This window comes from Stegostoma tigrinum, chromosome 9, assembly GCF_030684315.1.
Source record: "Stegostoma tigrinum isolate sSteTig4 chromosome 9, sSteTig4.hap1, whole genome shotgun sequence".
NCBI lineage: Eukaryota > Metazoa > Chordata > Chondrichthyes > Orectolobiformes > Stegostomatidae > Stegostoma > Stegostoma tigrinum.
The window spans coordinates 4,549,763-4,577,310 of record NC_081362.1 but is presented as its reverse complement, the minus strand read 5'-3'; the positions used below and the strand labels follow the sequence as shown (position 1 = coordinate 4,577,310).

The following is a 27,548-nucleotide window of genomic DNA, read 5'->3' as shown; positions in this document are numbered from 1 at the left end:
CCAGACGCATCTTAACACGGGCCGTTCTCAGAACTCACTGCTCAGCTGGTATTCTGGAATTCACTGACACCTCTTGTACCCACACCATCTTAGAAAAGCCCATTATGTACCTGGACAAAGCCTATCAGTCCCAAGCTGCCCTGAGCAGTTCCCTGTATTTGTCCTGGGCATGGCAGGCAGAGGGGAAACCAGTTCCCCAATATGGGGACAGGATCCTGGATGTCTTGCTGGACAGGGTGGTGCAGAGCCAGGGCTTTCTCTTGTCCCAGGACTAGCAGTGGAAACCAAGGCATCAGACAATGTCCAGACTGGTCTAAGTTTGCCACCCAATCAGTGCAGCCTCTGGAGCAGTGCCCAGCCCTGTAGGAAGGAGGTCAATGACCATCTCCACTCTGCCAGGGTAAGTGCCACCATCTTCCCTCCGATAGATCACCCTCACTCTCCCAGCAAGGTTCATACTCCATCACTCCCACTATTACCTGCTACTCCCTCCCCACTCGCTGTCACCCATCCTAATCCACAACACTAACCCTCTGTGCTGCCTGCTCACTCACTTGCAATACTTTCTCAACCTGCACCAACAATAACAGCTATGCCCACCCCCTTTCAACCCCCTTAATACCCGCCCCACTCTCATGCCAGGCAATATAACACAATAAGGCACTCAGAATCAAGACTGGTGGCATGCTGCTCTATGTTCAGCTCCTTACTCCTTATTCTGACTCTGATTACCACAAGCAGCTGACTGACTGTGTCCAAGTCCTGGACTGGTATTGGAGACTGCCCTTGACCAACTGTGCCAGGACTCCTTGACCAAAGGCTATTCCCCCTTGACCTGACTGAGAGCTGCTGACAATCATGACAAGCCTCCTGTTCTTGCATCTATGCTGAATGGCAAGGTGAGACAGCTGTAATATGAGCCCGGTATCTCCTGTTGAGGAGGCAATGTGCAAAAAGGCAATGCAATGCAAGGCAGGAAATATCATGAGCAACCAGGTCAGGTCAGATTGAATGAGCACTAAGAAGCAAGTGAACAGCTCAGAGATATAGCCTGGTGTGGTCCCTGAGCTAGATGCATGTCCCTGACTGCACAGTGTCCTCGCTGTAGTGTTACAATGAGAATTACTGGGGCAGGCCAAGGTGCAGCACTGAAGGGCAAAGCATCCTGTAAGTGGATTGGAGATGCGCCATGAGGGTTCAAAAATACTGGCACATTAGATTCCAACATGGACATGGGGTGCATATGGCCAGTGGCCATGGAGATGTTAATGAGATGTTGGCACCCAGTATCCAACATGGAGATTCTTCAGACCAAGCAGCAGGTTGAATCCACCCAGGGTGTCCACCCTGGCTTCCATATCGTGTTTTCTCCAGCTTATTTGGTGAGTTTGGTAAGATAGGAAACTGAAAATTAATGAGGCAAATTGGGCAGTTAAAAGGGTGTTAATCAAGCAATTACCCCCCGTTAATTGGCTGTTTGTAATTGCCTAACAAAAATCTCATCATGGCACTTGTCAAAAGCATGGAAAATGGAGTGAGATACTTCCAACTAATGCCATGATGGGTGCTGCTGGATTTTTTGTCTGATTCTGCCACAGATCTCACCATAGACCATGTTGCTCAGACACTAATAAGATTCTACCGCAAGACTTTGAATATTTCTAAGGTAGTGGTGTTTAGATTCTTGAATGGTTGTGGGGGGAGGGTGCAGCAGGCAGGAATGTGGTGTATTCCGATCCACCATGATCTTATTGAATGGTGGAGCCAGATCAAGGGGCCGAATGGTTGCTAATTTGTATGTTCATTCATATGTACACGTCTCTTTCCTGTGTGACCTTCTGACAGTGCTGTACTGTCAGTCCAAGGACAGAATTGAGTGAGTAATGGCTAACAGAAAGCTAGGTTTTTTAAAAAAAAAATTCTACCATTAATCATGCCATCTTCTTCTTTCTGAGAGACACATAAATCAAATTGGCTTTGGTCGAATGAGAATATCAATGAAATGATGACATATGAAGAAGCAAATTAGGTGTCTATGATTGATGAGTGATAATGGGAACTGCAGATGCTGGAGAATCCAAGATAACAAAGTGTGGAGCTGGATGAACACAGCAGGCCCAGCAGCACCTCAGGAGGACAAAAGTTGACGTTTCAGGCCTAGACCCTTCATCAGAGAGGGGGATGGGGAGAGGGTTCTGGAATAAATAGGGAAAGAGGGGGAGGCGGACAGAAGATGAAGAGAAAAGAAGATAGATGGAGAGGGGAGTATAGGTGGGGAGGTAGGGAGGGGATAGGTCAGTCCAGGGAAGATGGACAGATCAAGGAGGGGGGATGAGGTGGTAGGTAGGAAATGGAGGTGCGGCTTGAGGTGGGAGGAAGGGATGGGTGAGAGGAAGAACAGGTTAGGGAGGCAGAGACAGGCTGGGCTGGTTTTGGGATGCAGTGGGGGGAGGGGACGATCTGGGCTGATTTTGGGATGCAGCAATGGAAGGGGAGATTTTGAAGCTCGTGAAGTCCACATTGATACTATCGGGCTGCAGGGTTCCCAAGTGGAATATGAGTTGCTATTCCTGCAACCTTCGGGTGGCATCATTATGGCACTGCAGGAGGCCCATTATAGACATGTCGTCTGAGGAATGTGATGATGTTTAATGTGTTATGATCGGCATGGAATTGCCATAGTTTGAAGCAACAGGTACAATTGTAAAGTAGATACATAAATACAAACTATCAAATCCTGGAGTACAGGAAGCCCATCATATCTGTGCTGGACTCTCAGAAGCTGTTTGATCCCACAGCCTGCTCTTTCCCCATAGCCCTGCAAGTATTTCTCTCCCTTTTAACAATTTGTCCAATTCTCTCTTAAATAAATAGTATTGAAACTGCTTGCACCACCCCTTTCAGTCAGCACTTCTGGCTAATTCCAGACCTTGCCACACAGAAAGATGTTTCACCATCTCCCCCTCTCGTGCCTCTTGCCAATATTGTATAAACTTCGTAAATTTCCTTCGGTGCAGAAATTTCAAAATCACCATCTGCGTGAACGTGAGATGAAAACTAAAATCTGGCCCCAGTACTATCAGCATAATAGAAAAATGTCCTTAGGTCACTTCTTAGGACAGTTCCTGTTCACAACTGTTAATGATGTGCTGAAAGTTTTGGATGAATGGTACTGACATTCATGGACCAAGCCATATGGCCCATCAAGTCCACACTGACACTTCAAAGAGCATTCCACCCAGACACCTCCCATCCCTAATCTACCTAGGCTGCATATCCCTGGATAATATGGGCAATTTACCATGGCTAATCCACGTAACCTGCATCTTTGGACTGGGGGAAGAAACTGGAGTACACGGAGGAAAGCCACACAGACACAGAAAATATGCAAACTTCACACAGTTGCCCAAGTGCAGAATCGAACTCAGGTCTTTGGCACTGTGAGGCAGCAATACTAAGCACTGAGCCACTCTGCCGATGATACAAAGATTTGTCTGAGTGCCGGTACCCTAGACAAGAGAACGTGAATGATTTGTTCTCAAAATCAGACTGTCATATAATTTGTATAAATATCATGTTATAGGACAGGCCATTTTTACTCTAAACAGTGTTGATGGGTGAAAATGTTCCAGATCCCTCCTCCCTCCGGACCAACCTCAGGGGACTGTCTCCCACTGCAACCCCCTCTCTCCCTATCTATTTCAGAATTCTCTCCCCATCCCCCTTTTTTGATGAAGGGTCTAGGCCTGAAACGTCAGCTTTTGTGCTCCTAAGATGCTGCTTGGCCTGCTGTGTTCATCCAGCCCCACACTATGTTACCTCAGATGTTATAGTCCACAAGGTTTTAAACTGTCATGTCCAACACCACTAAAATATGGAAAATGCTTGAAAATATATTAAAAAGTAATATGAAAGCTACGCAGCACCAAAGTAGCCTTGCATAATATTTCAGTTAGCTACACCGTCTCTATAATACCAGTTGTGATGTTCTCACTACTGGGTGGTATCTGCAAATCATCGAAGTGGTGGACATAGGTACAATTACAGCGTTTAAAAGGTATTTGGATAAATACTTGAATAGGAAAGGTTTGGAGAGATAATGGGCCAGGAGCAAGCAGGTGGGGCTAGTTTAGTTTGGGATTATGTTTGCCTTGGACTGGTCAGACTGAAGAGTCTGTTTGCGTGCGGTATGACCTGACCTACTCGTTTGATACTGAAAACACTGAGTTACTAATCCGCACGGAGTGCTGGACTTTCTTCATTCTACCGAATTGCCAACTTCAGGGTAATTAGGTGGGGTCTCTAGAACAATAAAATAACTCAACTTTATCCAGTCCTGGTGAAACATTTCAACACATAAATAGAACACTGGAAAGACTGAACATTTTTTACAATGCATTCATGGAATACGGGCATCTCTGGCTGTACCAGCATTTTTTTGTCCATTCCTCATTAGCCTTTGGAGAAGGTGGTGATGAGCTGCTTTCCTTTGTACTGCATAAGGACAATGACAATCCTATTGTGGGGTTGTGCCAGGATTTTAACCTAGCGACAGTGAAAGAACAGCAATCTATTTCTGAGCCAGGATGGTGAGTGGCTTGGAGGGGAACAGGCAGGGGGTGGTGTTCCCATGTAGCTGCTGCCCGTGTCCTTCCAGATGGTACGAAGGTACAGGTGTAGAAAGAAGGAAATGTTTACATTCGGAGGAAGCTGAGGGGTCCTGGTGCTTGATCACAGAAAAGTAACATGCAGGCATAGCAAGAAATTAGAACGGCAAATAATAGGTTAGCTTTACCACAAAGGGCTGTTTGTATAATTGCAGTAAGGCTTCCTAGCTTATGCTAAGTATGAGTGAGTGCACACCTGGAATCCTGTGAACAATTTTGGTCCCATCAGTAAAAGATAGGATATACTTGCCTTAGGGAGAGAGTATACTAATTCCTGGGAAGATTATCTCACAAGGAAAGTTTGAGTTGATGGTACCTATAGTCTCTGTAGTGGTACTTTAATTTAAACATATAAAATATTTAAGAAGGTTGACAGGTTAGATGCTGAAAAAAACTATTTCTCTCCTGGCTGGGGAAAATACAGCACAGCATCACAAGTCTCAGGTCAACTACTTAGGAGAAATTTCTTTGTTCAAATGATTGGAGACATGGAATTGTCCACCCCAGAGAAATGTGATTGTCCAGCATTAATGGGGAGATGGGGAAAACTGAGAGAAAGGCAGCATCTCCTAAGAAGCAGTATAAGAAGTCAGTGCAAATATCAGTGGAGTCCATGATCTTGAAAGTAAAGAGTCACAGATTGGTAAAGCTGCCATAGTAAGAGACAGTGAGGGTGAGAAGAGAGGGAGGTGGTGGTTTAACCTAATGGTGACCACATCTCAGGAAAGGTGAGAAAGGTTGAGGAAAATCCTCCACCATAACTACAGGCAGTGTGGGGATTAAACCCATGCTGTTGATAACAATCTGCACCACAAACTAACCCACTGACTCAGAAAGGCACCATATCTAGAAATAATTAGTTTAAACAACTGTTTCACCCTGCAATATCTCAATGGCAACTGTGAGATGAGGGTGCAGACAGAGTGTGTATATGTGTGTTGGTAGGGGGTGTGGGAGCAGAAGACATTTGAAAATAGGGGATAAGAGACAGGTTATACAAGAACAGGGCAAGTGTGCAGTGCACAGAATTCCAGGTCACCATAGCTGTCTTGAAGCTCACAATGCCAAAATTTAGCTTGTGACTCCACGTGAGATTCACATCCCACTTTGAGAAGCCCTGATCCAAATTGTTAAACTGGCTTAAAATGTGAGAGGTGACTCCAAACCAAAGTGGAAACGTAGGAGGTTTTACACATCTCGAGTTGATTTTCTTCCTGGTTGACAACCTGTCAACATATAAACATCATAGGGCCAATAACTGTGAACAATCGAAATTATGTCAGAAAGCAAATATTTTTGAGCGTGTCCAGAACAAATTGTCCTGGGAGGAACTTATTCTGTACTGCAGACCAATTTTGTTTTGCTATCCAGTTGGGAACCATTAACAAATGTTAAGAGATGAACTTGTAGATAATAGTTCAAATCCTTCAATCTGACTGCTTTCAGTAGTTTGGAAGCACAGCACTGTCAGCTCCGAGCTGCAAGATTACCAGCCTGCCACTGAAGAAGTCCAGTGAAAACACTGCAATAACCTAGACCTGCAAACACCAAAACAAAACACACCATTAATTTAGCCTAAGTAATTTTCAACAGAGCAAAAGTTCAGCTTTAGTGGGAACGAAAAATTGTAGTGCGGCAGGTGAATTTTATTATTATTCCTGGAGGTACAGCAATTACTTCTTATTCAGTCACAATTTTTTCTTGTCTAGTCTGTAAGATGTTAAGAGCATCTGGATTCACGTTTTGATAATGATGTTGCTAACGTACGTGTTTACAGCGAAACAGTATTGTGAAAACGTTAAAATATTTTATCCCTGAACCTGGCCTGAAAAATCCATTAAAGTTGACTTTTCAAGAGCACAAAAGCAGTGGGAAACCTGAAAATATGATCCAGATCCGTAATGACACCATTTTAGCGCTGAACATAATTCACTAGTAGAGCTTCTGGACTGATAAATCTCCCTGAAACAGAGCGAGAGCTCCATTCAAATGTCACAATGTATTGACATGAGATGCAACAATTTTAGAACTGATAAAACTCCTGTACCAGTGGTCACTGTTGCAAAATAAAAGGTCACCCACTTAAGACAGATATAAGGAGAAACTGTTTCTCACCAGAGTGTTGTGTCTTTTGAATTCACCTTCTCAAAAGCCATTCGAAGCTGAGACCTTGAACATTTTTGAGGCAGAGGTGGCTAAATTTAATAAGTAAAAGGGTGAAAGGATAGGCGGGAACTTGGAGTAATTAGCTAGTTACAGTTTTGTTGGATGATGGAATAGGGCTCGAGTGGCTGAAGGGTCGTTTGCTTCTTAATTTGTATATTGTCCACGTGCAGTAACAGGGAGTTTGCCATTTCTCGGTTTAGCTAAAATCAAACCCACTGGCAACGTAAAAGGCCAAAAGAATTCTTGTTTTTTTTGAAGTGGATTTCTTACATTGGGGTTCCTTTATAAATTTTGAGGTTATGAGTTTAGCTTTTGACTTCAATCCATTCTGAAGACAGAAGTTATTTTTTCTCCTTGCAACTTAGCAGAATCAGGAGTTCAGTTCAGAAGGGACAACAGTTTTTTTTTCTTGAGGGGGGAACCGGTCATTCCAACTGAAGGGTGATCAGTTGTAGAGTTTCCAAGCTAGGAGAGTTTGTATTGAAGTCTTCAAGTTGTGTTAGAAAGTTTTGGCTATCAGACTTGTGGAAAGCTCATGCCAGCACAATTGGAAATGATTTAAGCAGGTGAGGTTAAAATGTAATTGATGAAGTAGACATATATTTCTCTGAAATTGAGCAGCCTGAAAAGGATAATGATAGGAAATGGCTTGAAACTTTGCTTTGCAGTTCATGTTAAGATCTTCCTAACTATCGCATTGGTAAAATATTTTGTGTGTAATAAATGTGCGATCTGTTGTTGAAAATCAACTGCAGCCTCATGCAGACATATTTCAGTGACATATTGTCACGGTAACCAACTGTAAAAGTTAGAGATATGATCTGGGATATGATTTGCCCAGTATTACAATCATAGTATAACAAAACATCCCAATGAAATTCCTACAAGAAACAAGATAGCTGAACGTATTCATCAACTAAGTAGTTTCAATCTTAATGGACACTTCAATCATTTATGAATCTAAAGATTATTAATCTTATCATTTTAACAATTACTCCAAAGTGATTTGGCCTTCAGCTCCCTATGACACAAGGGGCGTGAATTTCCAAACATAAATGCATTAGCATCTGAAAAGTAGATCAAGTAAACTTATTTGAATCCTTCTGTTATAGCCATTAGTTTTAAAAAAATATTTTTATGGGCCACAAGCTTAGATCTAAACATTAACTTAATATTTTAGATTCATTTGTGATTAATCTTCTTTTCCGGTTTTGCACTTAATGCCTTTGAGTTGGTCTGTCAAGTTTTCAAATATCACAAAATTACCCATCAAATCAACATTATCTGAAGATCAGGCATAATCTTACAGAATGGTGAAACAAGCTCAAAGGGGTGTACAACCTACTCCTGCCCCTGTTTCTTATGTTCTAACATCATGTGTGCTCTTAGTCTAATATCATTTTGAATCCAGCAAAACACTAAAAGGGGCGCAATTTTGAATCACAGAAAATGTGTGTGTAGGTTCAGCAAGCGACTAAGATGTCAAGTGGAATCTTGATGTCTATCGCAAGGGGAATGGAATTTAAATCAGTGTTTCAAGCCTTCTACTAGGCATTAGTAAGACCACATTTGGAGGACTGCGCTTAGCTTTGATCTCCATATTTATAAGGAAGGACAAGGGAGTGCACAATGAATGACAGGTCACCAGGATGTTCAGTGGAACAGAGGTATCTTGGGGTGCATGCCCACTGATCCCTGAAGGCCACAGAAAAGTTGATGGGGTGGTTAAGAAGGCACACAGGACATTCCATCGGTCGTGATACAGATTACAAGAGCAGGAAGGTCATGTTGGGGCTGTACAAACTTTCGTTCAGCCATAGCTGGGGTATGTGTGTAGCTCTAGTCTCCACACTACAGAATGTGATTGCGCTAGAGGAAGTGCAAAGGAGATTCACCAAGATGTTACCTGGAATGGAGTATTTCAGGTAGGTAGAGAGGCTGTTTTCTTTAGGGCAGACAAAGCAGAGAAGGCACCTGATTGAGGTGCAGAGGATTATGAGAAGTACGGACAGGATGGATTAGAAGCCACCACTCTCCTAAATTGAAGGGTTAATAACAAGGGGGCATAATTTTAAGGTGAAAAGCAGGAGGTTAGAGGAAATTGGTGGTAATATTTTTTGCACCCAAAGGGTGAAGGGGGCCTGGAATGCCCTGCCAGGTTGGGTGGTTAAGGTGGGGAACCCTACAATCCTTAAAAAGTACATTTTACTTTTTGTATACGTCATTACATCCAAGGCTGTGGGCCAAGTACTGGGAAGCGGGACAGGGTACAGACTCTAGGGTTAGTAGTAGAAGCAGTTCAGAGCATGTTCACTTGACCGATGCTAGGGATGAAGGGGTCAGCTAATGACCGAAGATTGATTTAGGAATAAGAGCTGAAATTATTGAAGCACAAGAGTGCGGGAATTTAACAGGGTGGATACAGACAGCATGGCTCCACTTATGGGGAAAAACTAAAAATGGGGGGCATGGTTTAATAATTGACTGTATGAGTTGCTTTTGCAATACAGCGACATTCTCACCATCCACACTGTCACTATCTTGAGACGCTGCACATAGCTGCTAGGTTCAGTAATACAGCAATGAAAAAAAAACTATTACAAATTAAGTTTCATCAATTGTTTCATTGAAAACAAAACTCATTTACAGCAAGATTGCAGACCAAGCGTCATTGAGTGAGGTGGGATCAGAGCAACAGCAATAGGGCTGATCAGGGAGGGGGCTGCAGAACCAACAACAGCACCGATGCACCCAAAGGCCAAGTGGGTTCCGACCTTTAGTTCCAGACATCGACAACATTGAATGGTGCAGACTTCCTGCTCCAATGTGGCAGCAGGTGATCATTAACTACTCAGAGTTTTAAGGAGAGAAAGATTTCTTTTCTACGGCAGGCATTAGTCTGTGCAATCCCCTTACCCAGTCTCCGATCTCTTTGGGAAGTTACAAATCTTTAAGGTTAAGTTCAACAGATTTTTGATTGATAAAGGAGACAAGAATCATGGGGGCAGACTCGAATGTGGAGTTGAGGCCTTCTTCACAGAATATCGAAGCAGGCCCGAGGGGCTGAATGGTCTGCGCCTACTTCAAGTGTCATTCTTCCACACTTTTTTTTAAAAAAAGAACATTAGTCTTTTGCTCCACAAACAAAAAAAAATACAAATTTTATTTCAATGAACAGGCTGCATATTTCTCACATTTCAAAATTTGAAGTTGCTGAATAGAAAATGCTGCAAGCTGAGAATAATATTCTGTAAGCAGAGTTCTTCCGAAGGCAAGGTGAGAAATTTGAGAAGGAGTTCTTGGCAAAAATATTCATTCCAAATTTATACTTTGGAAGAGACCAAGACTTTAAATGGAAGCATTATTAGACACAAGAGACAAACATCATCATTGTTATGGAATGAGCCATTTAAAAAACATTTTAATTCTTATTCTGAACATTAACGTATGATGAGAAATTCAGAAGATATTTTGAATGACTTGTGTCTCTGACGGTTGTTGTGGCTATTGTGTCTCTCAGAATGGTTAACTTGAAAACTAACAGACAGTAATCACACGCATAGTACGTACTTAAAAGTAAATTGCCAATGAACTACCACATCCTCATATATCAAATTTAAAATATGAAGTGAGCCAATACAGCGACTCAAGCCAGCAAGACAACGTGTACTTTGCTGAAAAAGACATTTTGTTGAAGTTTTTCTGACTTGCATTCATCAGGACAATTGGTGAGAATATCAATTCAACAGGAAAAACAACACAGGCGGTATGAGAGGAGAATTCAGATTGGTGGGTAAGTGGAGTCTGACTGGTTGATTCCTTAATGATGACTGACATCTCTTGCAAATTGCCCTGACGAATGCAAGATGAAACACTGTGGTAAAATGTGTTTCTTTAGCAGTACCCATTTGCATGTTGCCAAAAAAATTAAATGCAACCTGTATTGACAAATCTGTACACTAATTATTTTCCAGGCCAGCTTCATTTAAGCAAACTTCTGCATTATAAAAATAATTATTTCAAATATACATCCAACCTCCAAGGCAAAAAGGTGTTATGATTTTAACCTATTTTTGGTATATCTAAAAGCAGTGCATATTACAGAGAAATTCAACTACGATCAACAAAACTGCCTTTAAATGACGGAACATGAGCTTGTCATACCTAGGCAATTTTTCACTTTGATTTTCCACCATACCTCCTTTGGCACAACTAAACAGCCTCATCACAGAGAAGAAAATGGGCAGTTCCATTAGTTAACAGAAAGGGACAGATTTACTGGGGAGACAGACAGCGAAAGACTCTGCAAGTAGTACTTTACTGGCATATTCACTACATCATGAAGTTTGAATGTGGAAACATTTTTAAATTTACACAGTTCTATCCACTGCAATGCGAAACTCAGCATTTACAGTGATTTTCCAGCACTCAAGTCAATTTGTATTTACCTTTCCATCAGTTTTAAAATCACATCAATCTACGGGACCATCATTAGCATCAGCCCTGTCTTCAGTAACAGTACTGTTATAAATGCATACCCAGTTGGTGACCAATAGAAATTCTGTTGCTGGTGGGGGACTGCCGAAGGTCCCTTGTATCGAGTGCAGACTGCAGAGAGCCCACAGAGGTTCGTTTCTGTGTCACCTTGGCAGTTAGGTAGTCAGAGCTACACCAGCCAGAGGAAGGATGGCTGCCAAGATCAGAAGTTGAAATTAGCATCAGATACCTTGGTGCACGAGTGTACTGCTCCCATCTGAAGCAGTTCAGTCATGTAAAGCTGAACACCCCTTTCAATTCCAGGAATTCCACTGACACCACAGCAATTTGCAGGCATCTCTGCAATCGAATCAGAACTTCGACGTCAGTCACAGACATTTTTTCTTTAAAAACTTGTTTTATTGCTTTATATCTGAACTCAAAATGACAGACAGCTGGAAGGAGGTACATCTGTGCTTTCAGAATAGTGACAGGCATTAGGCATCCAAAAACATGGTTTACTCTGGCCAAAAAAACGTATATTCTTCACTGCCTCTTCATTACAAAGCAAAGCGTTACTGAGTAGTTGAACTCAGTTCCAGTGGGCATGCCTGAATCAGTTGACCAACGTGGCCATGAACTGCACAATAAACTCCAACGCTGCTGCTTTTTGTTTTGGCTCTTTCTTTACTTGCTGTTATGGTCCTCTTCATATGAAAGTCAAAAATCAGACTTTGCACTTAAGTTTTCCAAACCTGAGGATTCTTGTGCCACCAAGTGTAGCTTGCTCAGACAGCTGCAAAGCTCAGAAATATGTTCTTATTTTCATTACTGCAATGGTATCAAGAAACTGAAATATCACTCCTTAATGCTTGTCTAGCAACAAGCAAAATTCTGAAAACCGTATGTCCTTCTCCTGACTATCCATCAAAGCAGACATTGAAAATGCTCAGATTTCATTGCCAGAACTCACTCCCTGGATTAACAATCATTCCAATTTGACAGATGATAATTTAAACCTAGTTATGAATTCATGACAAGAGGGCAGTCATGTGATTCTGAACATAAAGTTAAAGCAAGCCAATAAACATCAGTGTTAGTGCAAACTGAAAGAAAACAGATTTTCTCAGTGCTCCAAATTAAAAAGGTACAAAAAACAAGTTTCATTTTTAATTTCTTACAAATCTATTGGCTTCTTTTGTTAGTGTTTCAATATCTTCATCACTCTCTGCACTTGGCTCCCAATCAGAATCCTCATCAGTCGGCTCCAGATCCTCCTCTTCATCATCAATAAAACTGTCATTCAGGTCATACTGGTTGGGTTCACCATCATCATCACTCTCACCATCCAGACCACTTTTATCTAGCAGAAGTAAAACATTTTAAACTAGCATTTATTGGCACATAATAGTTCCACAACAGAACAGTTGCCACAGCTCAAGAGTAATCACCCATTGTAACTAAAAGGAATGATGATGTCCCATTTGATAACATTAATTCAACTGGATCATAAGTCTGCTTCTGTTTGTAGTGTGAAGTTGCAAATTTTCTTCGATAATTCTGTTCATAGCTTCAAATCTTGCTGAAATGTTTGTTGGATTCAGATGCATCTCTGTTTTCATATTTCCCAATATCCCAATATGAATTTATGAAGAAGTGTGGGGAGGTGTGACATTAGGGTATTTAAAGGTTTAGATAAGACAATATTGCTTGGCAACAGATTCTAAGTGAGTTGTATGCATATATTTGTTATATTCTTAGTGCTCATTTAAAGAATATTGACAAAGCGGAGGCAGAGAAATGAGTCATTTGGCCCCTTGAGCCTGATCCATCATTCAATTACATTTTAACCACTCACTCAAATCTTAACTCCCTTTACCCGCCATTTGATCTGAATCGTTTGATGCCCTTACATTCAACAAAACGAAACAGACTTTGGTCTTGAAACTAGGCAGGTGTGTTAATATAAAAGCAAATAAGAACTGCAGATGCTATAAATCTGATGCCATGGTAAGTCTAGGTGGTCAAATTATTGAACTCGCTGTTTAGTCAAATCAAAAGACATATTCATCAACATACAAGTCGTCCAAGACAACAATTAAAAACTGAAGCACATTACGGAACTATAGAAAAATAAAAAATTAGGAGATTTGGCTAACTCAAGTTCTTCCTCCCAGTACATTATCTCTGGCATCATTTCACCATACTGAATATTAAATAACCACAGAATTCATATTGAATGTTGTGTAGTCTACAAAAGAATGTTATTATATCTGATGTTGGTTTGGTTTCACTTTGCTCTCATTTCAGTTTGTTTTTGGGTCCTACTTCCACATCAAAATGTCAAACTTTGAATGTGAGTATACCTTAATTAGGCTCTTTAATAAGGTCACTGCATAGAATCAAACATACTGTTCTGTTCCATAGCCTTTCTAATCCAAGAACATTAATTTTCTATAACAAAAACTGAACACAAGTGTGATCTGACAAGAACACTGTGAACTTTCAGCATAACTTCTGTAGACTCATCCATTATTATTTCAACAAAATATCTTAACCATTGGCTTTTCTAATCAACTTGTCAGAACACCGATATTATTGGCCTGTCTACAATTAATACTGGGTGACAATTTAAATCAAAAGAGCTTTCACAGCCTTTTAGAGTGAAAATTCTCCATATTTCTAGCACACCTTTTCTGTGATAGAGGGCTCCTAATTTCTTCTGTGATTGGCTATAAATTTTCAAGATTTTCTCCGAATTTCCTTAGTAGATGAAATAGCTTCTCTTTATCTTGACTCCTCTTATCCTTGCCATCATCTTTCAACCAAAGGACCAACATTTTCACGCAACCCGTCCCCATAATTTAACTCTTTAAGCAATGCCATAATTCTAATACTGTGCCTAAAACTGAATGTAGTTCTTCAAAAGGGAGTTTTAAAAATGCAGGCCTTGATGGATGTGGACATTGCTGACAAGGATAACATTTATTGCCTGTCCACAGCAGTTCCTTGAACTGAGAGATTTGGGAGACGATTTCAGAGGGCAGCTAAGTGACAACATTGCAGTGGATCTGGAATCCCAGTACACCAGAACAGGCAAGGACAGCAGATTTCATTCCCAAAAAAGGACATCAGATGAACCTGATAGACTTGTACAACAACGATAAAGTTCATGGCTTTATACCTTCAGAATTGTTAGACTGATCTTGTAGCCACAGTACCAGCATTGTTTCATAGCCAACTGATTACTTCTGCGATATCATTTCAGTTGATATGCAAGCAAACAATGGAGTTGATTGGCACACACAGAGGACCCACAAACAGTAAATGACGTAGATGACCAGATTTTGATTGCATTGTTTGGAGAATGAAAAGCTCAATACTCTTACCTTTTTGAGCCACTTTTCTCTTTGGTCTTCTTAATTCACTTCCTAAAATTAAAACGTTATCAAATAAGAAAAGCCAAATAACATGAATATGGCGACAAATTACAGCAATCTGAATGCTGGCACAAAATTCAGCTACTTTGAAGTGGAAAATTATTTGAAAGGTGGTAAGCTTATGTAACTAGTTAATGCAGGAATCACTTTCACTTATGACTGACTAAAATGGGTTCAGCATACTATTGATTCATCTTTAGAGCCTTGGTTTGAGATTTCCACTGAAGAACAACATTTTTCTCTGCTGCAGGAGCAAATTAATGCAAATGCTTGAATCTGTTCTGAAAACAAGAAGTGCTGGAGATCATAGCAGCTCAGGGCAGCACCCTGAGAGTTAAAGCAGGCTGGAGGGAGCAACATTTATGCAAGGTGGTGGTGGTGGGGGGTGGGGGGGGGAGGGGGTCGGGAAATGTGGAGTGGGACTGTCCTTTCCGATCTGCCATTCTCATATTCCTGATCACTTAATCTGCACTATCAGCAGTCCTTCTCCCCAAACACTTCACAGCAGTCCTCCTGTCACTTATGCATTAATGCAATTTTACGTCAGCTGTGATGAAGAGTCATCTGGATTCAAAACATTAGCTTGCCTTCTCTTCATGGATGCCTCCTGACTTGCTGTGATCGCCAGTATTTTTTTGTTTTCATTTTCTCTACTGGCTTTGGGCATCTCTATGAAATAGGCTTCAGCAGTCTTGAATCAACATCTTTAGGACCTGGGCACAAATTACAGCACTGCCCGAACTTGGCAGCAACCTGCAATCTCCATCAGGCAAGCTGTAAAGGGGATAGTGAGAAATGGGAAAAAAGGGTGATTGATGTGGTACAGACTGCTATTCTGAAGCTGACGTTGTTACCTTCTGGGAGAAATACTATACATCTGGCTGTAATAAATTTGGTCTGACTGCATTTAATTCTGAGCTTAAGTGCTTGAAAGAGGTAAAAAAAATGGCCTCCCGCTCTTCAATGGTGACATTCCAGTCACTGCTCAGCATCAAATCATGTTTTTATGTTATAAAGAGACACTGTCTCTTAGGTGCTCACCAGTCTATATTGTAGTGCTGGTAACTTTATTTACCATTCTCTAAGAACAAAGCACATATTTAAATACTAACTGCAAAATAATTAAGATTTATACACATTTTGCTTGACCATACTATACAATTAATGAAAAAAATACTGCTTATCTTGAGTTAAAATAAGTCTAGAACCAAATTGTAGTATGATGGGAATGAATGTATCAATTGTGACGATGTAGATGATGATGTAATTCTGACACCAGAAGACAAAAGGAACAGAATTACATTAGAGAGCTGTGATCAGTATTCTCTATGTCAGTACTTAAATAAAGAGTTCACTGAAGCTCCTAAGAGCAGCAGCTTCAGTATGGGAGCATTCGGACTAAAGACAGCATTCTCAGGACTGCAATACAGAACTGATCACAGACCTCACAGCAGGCAGAATTAAATACAATGCCATCCATGGAATCCACAGATCACTACCAAAGGTAATTTGCAATGCATCAACAGACATCCATGAATTAATAACAGTTGACAAAAAAGTGTAATTGCTGACTTTGACGTTCGTACAAGAAATTTTGTTGTAACCTGCACTCTCAATAAACCGGCAAACATTATATTAAAGTACCGGAAGTTTACTGCATTATCACGAACCCCACAATTTCTAGGTAGTCTGTCGAGGGTGAGTGAGAAGGCTCTCTGCCAGTAAGCTTCATTTAGGCAAATTTGTATTATTATTTAAGTGATTCATGCAGTAAATAAAGATGTGTATATACCCTGCATTGCATTGCATTTCTATTATTTAGTCTGTGTTTTTACATTGAGTATATGCACCTCTTCGTGAACCAGAATATTTGTCAAGTCGCACATTCCTGGCTCCAGAGGTGCTGGTTAATAAAATCTTTGCTGTAACAGTACTATTCACATTTCAAATTCAGTTCAAGTTGACCCAGATTTGTCATTATGCTAAATATAAAAATGGTGATACCTTTTCATGGCAATAAGTCAATAAATACTTTCTGAAATTGCTGCATCACACGAAGGAATAACCCAATTTTTGGTTTTATATCATCCACAAATCATAAGGGCTCCTTCCACTGAGGTTTTCATGCAAGAACATGCAAATTCAAACAAAGGCTGTACACCAATAATCACAAGATACAAATAAACATAAATGTGAAATGCTGAGCTGGGAAGCTTGAAGTAAAAGTCATGTTTGTTATTCCGTAACTTGTTAATATAGTCCATTCACATACTATATAGTTACCACGCTGGGTAACATCCTCAGTGCAGCCTCCAATGAAGCGTTGGTATGTTTTCCCGCCTGGTTTTTAAACTATAAATAGACTAATTCTCACTCATCTCAATCCACACGGATAAGGAGAACCACCAATTCGACTGGGACAAGCTAATCAGACAGGTGCAGGAATTCCTAGAAGCCTGGCACTAGGAATTCCCCGCCTAGTTTTAAAACTCTGGAGTCCGTTGAGCTAGATTGCCTCACTTCTGGTTTTCCTTCGTAGTGGAGTGTATACGGGGTCGACTTCTATGTGTTTATTGATGGCTTTCTTCGTGGAGTACCAGGCTTTTAGGAATTCCCGTGCATGTCTCTGCTTAGCCTGTCCCAGTTGAATTCGTGGTTCTCCTTATCCATGTGGATTGAGATGAGTGAGAATTAGTCTAGCATGGTAATGAAATGTGTGTGGAACAACAAGCCAGCTCGGAGAGCCAACCAACCTCAATACTTTGAAAAATTACCATTTATGTTTGTGTTAAAAATGACAGCGACACAGATGAAAGCAGAATCAAATTTTTTATAAGCTTCTGCAGTTAAAGAGAATTTATGATAAAACCAAAAGAATCAATTAAATTTTATGGAAACAGAAATCATGCTACCTGGAGGTAGTGTGTGCTTGTACTCCTTCTTGTGTTGTGGATTCTTCCTACAAAGAAGTGGAACACATTTTAATTTATTAACTAAACACAATACATGCCCTAAATTGGTAATCTGCTTCATTCTGTTAGCCTTTATAAATAGTAGTAGGACTATTTAGTCAAGAGGGTACAGTGATCACCAATGTTCCGTAACTACGCTTTTCTAGTTTTATCTTAGAACATACATCATGTTTTACAATTTTCTTTCCAATTCTATTCTGAAGGTATTTTATTTCTGTTGGGTGAAGGTTCCATAGGTCCCAATCTCACCCAAATGGCCTGCATAGAGGGATTTAATATTCGGCTCTCCATTCACATGTAGGTCAGCCAAGGTACTATTTTTGCAGATGCCTCCTGGAGGAAAACTAGCATGCAATATCATGAAAAAGCAATGTTTCATGAGCATAGGGTGTCTGATTGAGGTGCACATGACCTCTTACAAAAGTAAGTTACTTCAGGGAACTCAAGGTCAGAGTTACAAATTAGTCCAGTTTGATTTCCAAGATGAATTATGGAAGAATTTTAGATAAACTGTTTTCCTAAAATTGCCTAATATTTTCATCCTTTGTTTCATCTCTTCTCGGAGATTAGAAGGTTTGTGATAGCATGTGGAGTGTATTTACCAAGGTACAAAACCTATTGCATCTGTGTGGGACAGGCTGGATAGACCAGACAGTCTTGACCTGTAACTATAACTAACATCACTATTTCTCAGAGATGAATTACATAAGTAGTGTTTCTTTGTAACAACTTCGCAATTGCTTGCAGCTGTGCTGTTTGATACCAGAATACATTGCTAAGTTGTGTGTGACTAGCTAAAGCACCAGTTTTGAAGCTGAAGCTAATCAGTATGAAAGAAACTGATTTCAGTGCCTCAATGACATTTTTTCTAGGAATTTGTTTCAATTTTACTTTGTATGCTATGGCAGATAGGTTCCTATCAAAAGCAGGAAGTGAATTCATTTTGTTTTACATACTCATTACATGTCATCACATAACAACCATGCAGGTATAAAATAATGGTCTTCAAACAGCCATTTCTACAAAAAGGAACATAATCACTTCACAGCAATAACTGTTAACACCATCACTGGGGAATAAGAAAGAGTACAGTGACTGTTAAAATAAAATCCATCCATCAAATCACCTGAGTGAATGGCATCCACAAAGTGGCAGCTAAGTGTGAATTGCACTTAAATGTGATTTGCAAAACTCAGGGATGGGTAGGAGTGCACAGAACTTGGTCACCTATATCTTATCGAGAAAGGATTCAGATCGTGAAAGGATGGCTGGGCGTCCTTATTTTGAAAGGGACAAAATTAAGTTAAATAAACAATTAATAAAACATAACTTCAATGAGAGAATTTTCTCTGTTGGGGACCAAACGATTGCTCAACTGACCTGTCAGTTCCATGGTAATGAGGAAATCTCTGAAGTTTTGAACCTACAAGTGACCTGAAGAAGACTGATCTATTAAAATCAAAATACCTTTCCACTAGGGTTGATAAGGGAATACAGAGATATCCCCCACCCTTGCCTCTAGTGTAATTGCTGTAGAATAAATTACTAACCTATAACAAGCAGTACCAAAAGGACATTCTGGTTTGTCAACATCTTCCTCCTCAACCGCTTGCTCCTCATAATCAGTATCGCCAGGATGACTCAACTCTTGAAAATGCAATGGATTTTTCCTGAGGGAAAAGTGGATTCATACATCTTGTAACAAAACCTTCTGTTAATTATGAAGTTAATAGGTCATTATATTTTGGAATTACATCTTCAAAACTAAGGTAAATAAAGGGAGTTACTGATCTGTTCTACAGTCTAGCTGACAATAAGCATGAGCTGCTCCATTGCTAGGAGGTCAAAGGGAGCTAAGATTGTTTTAACTGCAAGATGTTTATGCTTGGAGACAGCCTCTTGAGTTTACAACGAGTAGACTGGTTCTCCCAAAGTCCCAGAAAATGTTACAGGTAATAGATAGTAAATAGCTGTGTTGTTAATGGTTCTTTTACTTTTAAAATGAAAGAGAAGTTCAGGGCAAAATAGCCCATTGCTACCCGACTGTAAGGTAAATGAGTTTCACATTCTTATGGGGAAGAAAACTGAGGCAGCCATTTTTGACATCAGGTTGCGGGCTTCCCTACAGATCAATGAAAGTCTCAGACAAATAATCGCTCTGTACAGTCAGCAGAAAGAAAAGACTGCTTGGCTATGCAAGCCACAATAACCAGATGCAGGAGAGAGGCAGGGCAGAGTCCAGTCTATGGGGTGCATCCTGCAACAATTTAAATATCCCAGGAGATTTGCTCTAGTATATCCAGCGACACATATCAATGGAATAGGCTTAACTGTTGAGGGAGAATTTAAAAAACTCTCTGAAAACAGAAAAGCACTTAGACACTCAAAGTTGCTACACAATGAAATGGGGTTACGGAAACCAGATAGAAACTGGCAGTATCTGTGGACTGTTTGCTAAGACGATTGTAATTCTTTGGAGAACGTGATGTCTGATAAGTATACAAGGGGAACGGCTATAGTTAAAGAATTAGTCGCTTATAAATTGAAGATAGAGTTTAACCAATAGCAGTTCTTCACTTGTTACAGTAAAGATTTTATAATTTGTCATCTTGTCAGGTCATTCTTTCAGCTAACAAAACAGAAATATAATCTTAAAAAAAATGTCAGTCTCCATGGAGAGGGCAACATTATAATGTGAAAATAACCAAAGAGTCAAAAATACTTCGGATGGTCCAAGACAACAAAATCTATAGATATAGCTAGAATCAGCGAAAGTTACATTAGTGTGAATGTTTCTAAACATGATGCAGAGAGGGGTCTTTGGCATGATGGGCAGCATCCCAAATACTGAGCTGGCTCAGAGACAAAGTCGCACTCTGGGAGTTGATGGCCAGGTTGAGTGATTGTATGCTTCTCTTGGTCAGCCAAGATCATGTGGTAGTTGCAGCCCAACAATGTTCCTGCATTAAAAGACTCCAACCGCAGATTCTTGACACAGGATATACTCCACAGCAAGTATCCTCCCCAAGACAGCAAGCAAAAGGAGAGAGAAATGTGTTGCTTTTGCCAAATGTGGAGAATCGACTTGCTAAATATTTTAGGTTGATAGTTCAACATTGTGGTGTGAATTGGATAACAAAAGCATACGCACTTCTAACTGTGGTAAATCCTTGGTCAATGCGACATGTTTAGGAATGACATTAGCAGCAGGAGAAAACATTACCAGACTGCAACAAAATGAGGCAAACTCATACTCCCTACTAGAATGTATCTACAACTGAATCATTATTCAATTAGGACGCATCACAGCCATTAAAAGACAAACCAGTAACAAAACCTTCCATTAACTGGCTTTACGCATGAGACTTATTTGGTATGTGGAGCAGTAGGCTACAACAGTCAAATATAACAGCAATTGCAAAGATGTCAACAACAAATTAATTAAAACCAGAGCTAGCAAGCTACGTCTACTACATGTAGGTCTTCCCAACTAGAATCCTTCAATCTCTCCAAATCAGACATCAGGTATTTTCCAGAATAAATCAAGCACAGAATAGCTTTTATTTTAAAATCAAGTTCCACTTGATAAATGGCCATCAGTATTTCTGCTTTTTCGAAAACAGTAGTTTAAGGGTTTTAAAAGTTTGTTTTCAGTATACTGATATACAAACACTGACGGTGCAAAACTCTTAACTGCTGATGCGTACTAGATCTCAACCTGATGTCAAAAATGGCTGCCTCAGTTTGATGTTTCAGCAAGGATTCTAAACTCTCAGGACACTGAGGGGGTAACTATATTTATAAAGTGAACTATCAACTCTTCTGAAACCCCAAAGAATTGTAGCCAAGTATATCATGCTTTCTTGTAATTTTTCTCTTAGTTTTCCTATTATTCGATTATTTCTTTAACTCATTATTTTTCTTCCATTCTCATCACTTTTGCCTATCAGTTTCTTTTTTAAAAAAGGCCATCTAAGTTATTCATTACAATTTCAAAAAGTGACATTGAATATTACAGATCAGACTTCTCTTCATGATGTATTTGCTACCAATTGCAGAAGTTTTATTAACCATTCCTGAAACAGGTTTCTAACTGATTTTATGCCATTTAACATAGTCTTTAAGATACTTTTCCCATCCATTGCACAACCCATAATCTGTTTTGTATCCTTCAGAATTTGGTTGTCCATATATTTAAGGGAAAATTCTAGTAAGTGAGCTTTCTTTTAAAGTATTTTTGATTAAACAAGAACAGTTAGAAACCATTGTTTTGACAGACACTGCTCCCTTTTGGAGAAGATGCATTCCTGATAGGTTCGACTACAGAGAACGCTGTAGCCCGTCAGACATATCCAGTCTGAACCTTTAGACCTGAAAGGTTCGCTTTCACATTAAACATTGGGACATAACATAAATCAATACTGAACTGCAAAGCAGGAACAAAAACAAAAAGTTGCTGGAAAAGCTCAGCAGGTCTGGCAATATCTGTGAAGGGAAAAACAGAGTTAACGTTTCAGGTCCAGTGACCCTTCCTCAGAACAGAACTGCTAAACATTTACGTAGCGAGATGTCTGAAGCATCCAGGCAGAGTTTACATAATGACCTGGAACAGTAGCCATTATGGAATAAAATGCATGTCTTTTCCTTGCAGTCGCACAGAATGGGAAGGAAACCTTCCTGCACGTGGAGTTTTTAATTAAGGAAGCTGTCATAATGCAGCAACTCTGCTTTATGACTGACCAAAACTCTCCCACTCATTTCATCTGCCATACTTGTCTTAAAAGGAATTGCAGGGTGATGATCAACCTGATTAGCCACATCATGAAAACATTTTCCATGGCCATTATGTCCTGGAGTGTAACCTGAACCTGGAGTCTCTGCCTCAGAGGCAGAGGCTCCACTCACTGCATCACAAAGCCTACTACAATACATCTACAGAATTCTACAACCAAGAGAGCTCAATGTTTAAAGCAAGACAAAAAAGAGCATCCTTTTCTTGGGTCAGTGATTTGGAATTACATCAGGCCTTTATTCCCTTTACGTTCATTTCAGGAACGAGAGAACCACTGACATTTACTGTGAATCCATGTCTCTTCAACAGGCAATTCAGAGTCTGACACCTTGCTATCTCACCTCTTCCTTTCACTCAAATGGTTCTCCCATTGGCTTCACTCACTCATTATCATACTCATCCACACTTCTGCCAACATTGGTTGGACCCAACTGCACTCATCTCTCCCAATGACATCCTCCGCCACCATTATCACACCTGTATATTCTCATTCCGAGTTCATATCTACTCTAAGCATCTACATCAGCCTGAAGGTAAACTATTAATTGAATACCTCGTAAATTCACACCCACTTCTGCCAACACTGACTCCTCCCAACTTATCCCACCAAGACCACATGGAGATATGGGAGGCGGTCTCCTCCCTCACTTGTGCTTAGTCCCACGCTTGGTAGGAGCCTTGTCTCCACTCCTGTACCCAGTTCTGGTCAACACCACTCTACAAGACCATCTTAGCCTCGAATATACACAACAACTCAGCCTCCACAGTCTTCTATGGCAAAGAATTCCATATTTTTACTACCCTCAGTGAAGAAATTCCTCAACTCATTCTTAAATGTGAGATTCCTTATTCTACGATTATGCTGTCTAGTCCTTAAGGGGAAAACAACATTTCTCCATCTACTACGTCACGTCCTCTAAAGAACTTTAGAAGTTTCAATAAAGTTGCCTCTCATTCTTCTATGTTCCAACAAGTACAAACCCAACCTTATCAACCAGTCCTAAGAGGGTTCCTCTGTTCTTAGTATCAGCCTACTACTAGCACTCCAAACATCACTCATTCTTAAAGCTGCCCAATGCTTCACTGAGATGCTAACAATCTGATTTTTCAGCTAGCATTGCTAACTCCGAAGAGCCTGTATGTACATAATTTGAGGCATTGCAGTTAACAAGTATTCTGGAAGCTATAATGACTGCCTGAGTTTCTTGTGCTAATGCTGCTGGATCGGAGAAGTGGCACGTACTTGCTCTGGTTTCATTTAGATACAGTTTATTTTCCTGGAGGCACTCATTCCCAATCTTCTGAATTGTGCAACTTGTGTCTATCACATTACAAGCAGTACTCCATATTGTAAACTATCAGCACAGTGAAGCCAAAAAGGGTTTTCAAATATTAATACTTTGACTTGTGTCTCAATTTTTATCTTTGATTGTAAATTGTGCTGACCACTCCTATTTGATTTGACGCTTTCACATTTCCAGCAGTTGCTACTAAGGTTTTTACAATTTATTTTTAAATATTAAAAAGCTTACTTGGTAACTTCCCGTAAATCTTCAATGTGATCTTTCACTCCACAAGCAAAACACAATGACTAGTACTTGAACAATGCAACAGATACAGCCGTACACATTTTTAAAAAATGTGTTCATATATCATATTTGCTTATATACAGATTGCAGATACCTGTAACAATTACTTCCATACATGCAGGGAGCTCTCCGAGGCTTGTTGTGTTCTACAGTTTGAAGAGTCTTTACACCTTCTCCTGGTTCTGCTTCATCAAGACCTGGACAGCTGCTTTTATCCTGTGTGTGAGGAGTCTCCAACGTCTGTGCAGTCTCCTGCTCACCTTGTCTGCTCATCAGTTCCACTTCTTCCTCCTCCTCTTTGTCACTCATTTCCCAGTCTCTTAGCTCATGGGGCTGCCAAGAGTCACAACCATGTTGGTTTTTGGCTTCATCACTATCACTGCTAGTCAATTTGTAATTAGATCCGGATGGTCCACTGATGCAGTTTGTCATGTTAACAGAACTTGCTTCAAGAGTGTTCCTCTTGGCACTGTTCTGGGAGATATAGAATTGTAACCATCTGTTACAGTAGTTACTTTCTTCTTTTTGCACAGAATTAAACAATATTGCATAAAAAATATGCAAAAGCACAATACAATAGATGCTGGAAATCTGAAATAAAAGCTAAAATAGTCAATTGGTCAGGCAGCAGTGAAGACAGAAAGAGTTAATGTCTCAAACGGTCAAATTAGAGATCTACAATTTCAATCAACTAAGAAGACAGGAAAAGCCAAGTGCAGTGGTGAAAAAATGAACTTCATATCAGACCAGATTTTAAAACAGAAAGGCTGTCTCCACCTAACATGCCAACTCAATCGTTAACACTGCTCCTTCACAGTGCCAGGAACCTGGGTTCCATTCCACCCTCAGGCAACTGTCTGTATGGAGTTTGCACATCCTCCCTGTGTTTGCGTGGGTTTCCTCCCACAGTGCAATGATGCGCAGGTTAGGTGGATTTGCCATGCTAAATTGTCAACACTATCTAGGGATGAACAGTCTAAGCAGGTTTGCCATGGGAAAAATGCAGGGTTACATGTATAGGAAGGGCAGTAAGTCTGGGTGGGATACTCTTCAGAGGGCCTGTGTGGTCTTAATGGGCTAAATGGCCTGCTTTCACACCGTAGGGATTCTACGAACTTTTCATTGTATTTCAAGCATTTATCTTCACCATCACTGCTATCAAGTTCATGATATGACAACCATATGTACATATTAACACAGGCTTGTATGTTGATAGAGGGTACACACCTGATGCATGAAACCAATTCTTCTTCAGAGATGCTGACAAGCTTGTTGTACATTTCTATCATAATGAGCTTTTAGAGTCATAGAACTGAACAACACAAAGAGACCTGTCGGACCAACATGTCCATGCTAACCAGATATCCCAAATTAATCTAGTCCCATTTTCCAGCAATTAGTGCATGCCCCTCTAAACCCTTCCTATGCATATACAATTACAACATTTAAAAGATATCTGAAATGGGTAACAGAATCCACCACTTTCTCTGGCAGTTCATTCCATACACGCAACACCCACCGCGTGAAAAAGTTATCCTTTAGGTCCGTTTCATGTTTCCCCGCTCACCCTAAGCCTATGCCCTCTAATTTTGAACTCCCCTAGCTTAGAACGTAGAACATAGAACATTACAGCGCAGTACAGGCCCTTCGGCCCTTGATGTAGCGCCGACCTGTGAAACCAATCTGAAGCCCATTTAACCTACATTATTCCATTATCATCCATATGTTTATCCAATGAACATTTAAATGCCCTTAAAGTTGGCGAGTCTACTACTGTTGCAACTACTGCTACTACTACTATCTCGACCATTCACCCTATCCATGCCCCTCATGATTTTACAAACCTCTATAAGGTCACCCCTCAGCCTCCGATGCCCCAGGGAAAATAGCCCCAACCTATTCGGCCTCTCCCTTTAGCTCACACCCTCCAACCCTGGTAACATCCTTGTAAATCTTTTCTGAACCCTTTCAAGTTTCACAACATCTTTCCTACAGCAGAGACCAGAAATGCATTTCAGCTTTACAGATATTCCTTCTTTAAATTATGAAAATAGATATATTAAAAGCACCCTCAAATACTTGGTGGTCATTGATTTTCTGCCAAGAAATTTCATCATGTGAAGCTAATTTTGCTTCTCCCCCAAATTGCAAGCTCAGAATGAAATGGGGAATACTTCAAGAATGTTACAGAAAATCCTTGATTAAGTAAGAAATTGAATACAGTCTAAATATTATGATTGATAAGATCAGTAGGATTGTCCAGTTAAGCACTAGTCTTGAGAACAGACTTCAATCTAGTACAAGCTTGTTGAGGCAGAGATTCTACTCATTCATACACTTTAGTATTAATGTTAAGAATGCAGAGAACAAATTATGAATCCCATACCTTATCTTGTTCTTCATCTTTATTTGGTTGTGTTTTCCTTCTCCTACCTTTTTTCTCCTGTGGTTGATCTGATGCTTCATTCTCTATGACATTCTCCCCAGACTCATGTCTTTTTCTTCCTGGTTGTGTTACCTGAGTTTTCATCCCTCTTCCTCTTCCTCTTCCTCTTCCTTGGTCTATTGCATTTCCTTAAGTAAAATGAAGGCATAGATATGACATGGCAATGACAAAACAGCACAAAAATAATTGTAAATGCACTAAAATGAACGGGGAAAGTTATTCTTTAATAGATAACAGTTCCTGAGAGATTCTTACATTATTTCCATAACAGATGCACGAGTGGTTTGGACATCACTAAATATAACAAAAGGCATTAGATCAAATACGGAAGGGAATGGCTTGTAAAGAAGACATAATCACAAGAAAAAATAAAAAGTGTAGAGCTGGATGAACACAGCAGGCCAGGCAGCATCAGGGGAGCAGGAAAGCTGACGTTTTGGGTCTGGGCCTTTCTTCAGAAAAAATCATGATCACAATGTGTATTGGCATCTGGCAGAATTAACACATTACGACTGTAGCATAATAGCGTAGCAACAACTGTAACAATACAACTGCTTTTATGTCAACATCTCAATGACTAGCGATATTGTAAAATGTAGAAACACCTTGCTGTACTATTATGCCACCAGATCATCTCTGAACTGAAACTTTGATTACTTTCAACTACTCACACTTCTGTTTTCTGAACATGCAGAAACATTACCATTCCAATGGGGCAAAAGAGTAGTGTTACTGGAGAAGAGGAGTTGCTAATTCAATCCTTAGCAGAGATTCAGGTTTGGTAAGTGGTATTTTTCCTGCAGTAACTAAAAATTTTCCCCCAAAGAACTAAACATATCACATACTGTTTCTCTTAGAGCTCAGAAATAAGTTTAATTTATTGGGCATATGCAACTCCTTTCCCTATGTTGGAGTTGTGTGATAATTTATTAGAGAGAGACTTTTTTATTTGAGAGATTTTCTTAATTGCTTGTCACTTATCAATGTATTTTGGCAAGTA

At 40.1% G+C, this 27,548-nt stretch overlaps 1 protein-coding gene across 2 annotated transcripts in view; it reads right to left on the bottom strand.

Annotated features, from left to right (window-relative positions):
• Window positions 1–9,442: 9,442 nt before the first annotated feature.
• aplf (aprataxin and PNKP like factor) overlaps window positions 9,443–27,548 on the bottom strand; it is a 59,398-nt gene continuing 41,292 nt past the window's right edge. The window contains exons 6-11 of one of the 2 annotated variants that reach the window (XM_048536038.2): window positions 26,489–26,676; window positions 24,197–24,576; window positions 19,272–19,391; window positions 17,662–17,708; window positions 14,699–14,740; window positions 9,443–12,672 (exon numbers count right to left, since the gene is read on the bottom strand). In XM_048536038.2, the coding sequence (XP_048391995.2) occupies window positions 12,479–12,672; window positions 14,699–14,740; window positions 17,662–17,708; window positions 19,272–19,391; window positions 24,197–24,576; window positions 26,489–26,676 (971 nt within the window). In that variant the 3' untranslated portion in view covers window positions 9,443–12,478. Of the gene's footprint in view, window positions 12,673–14,698; window positions 14,741–15,353; window positions 15,524–17,661; window positions 17,709–19,271; window positions 19,392–24,196; window positions 24,577–26,488; window positions 26,677–27,548 lie in introns of those variants that run through there. The other variant, XM_059648321.1, reaches the window with a different exon arrangement.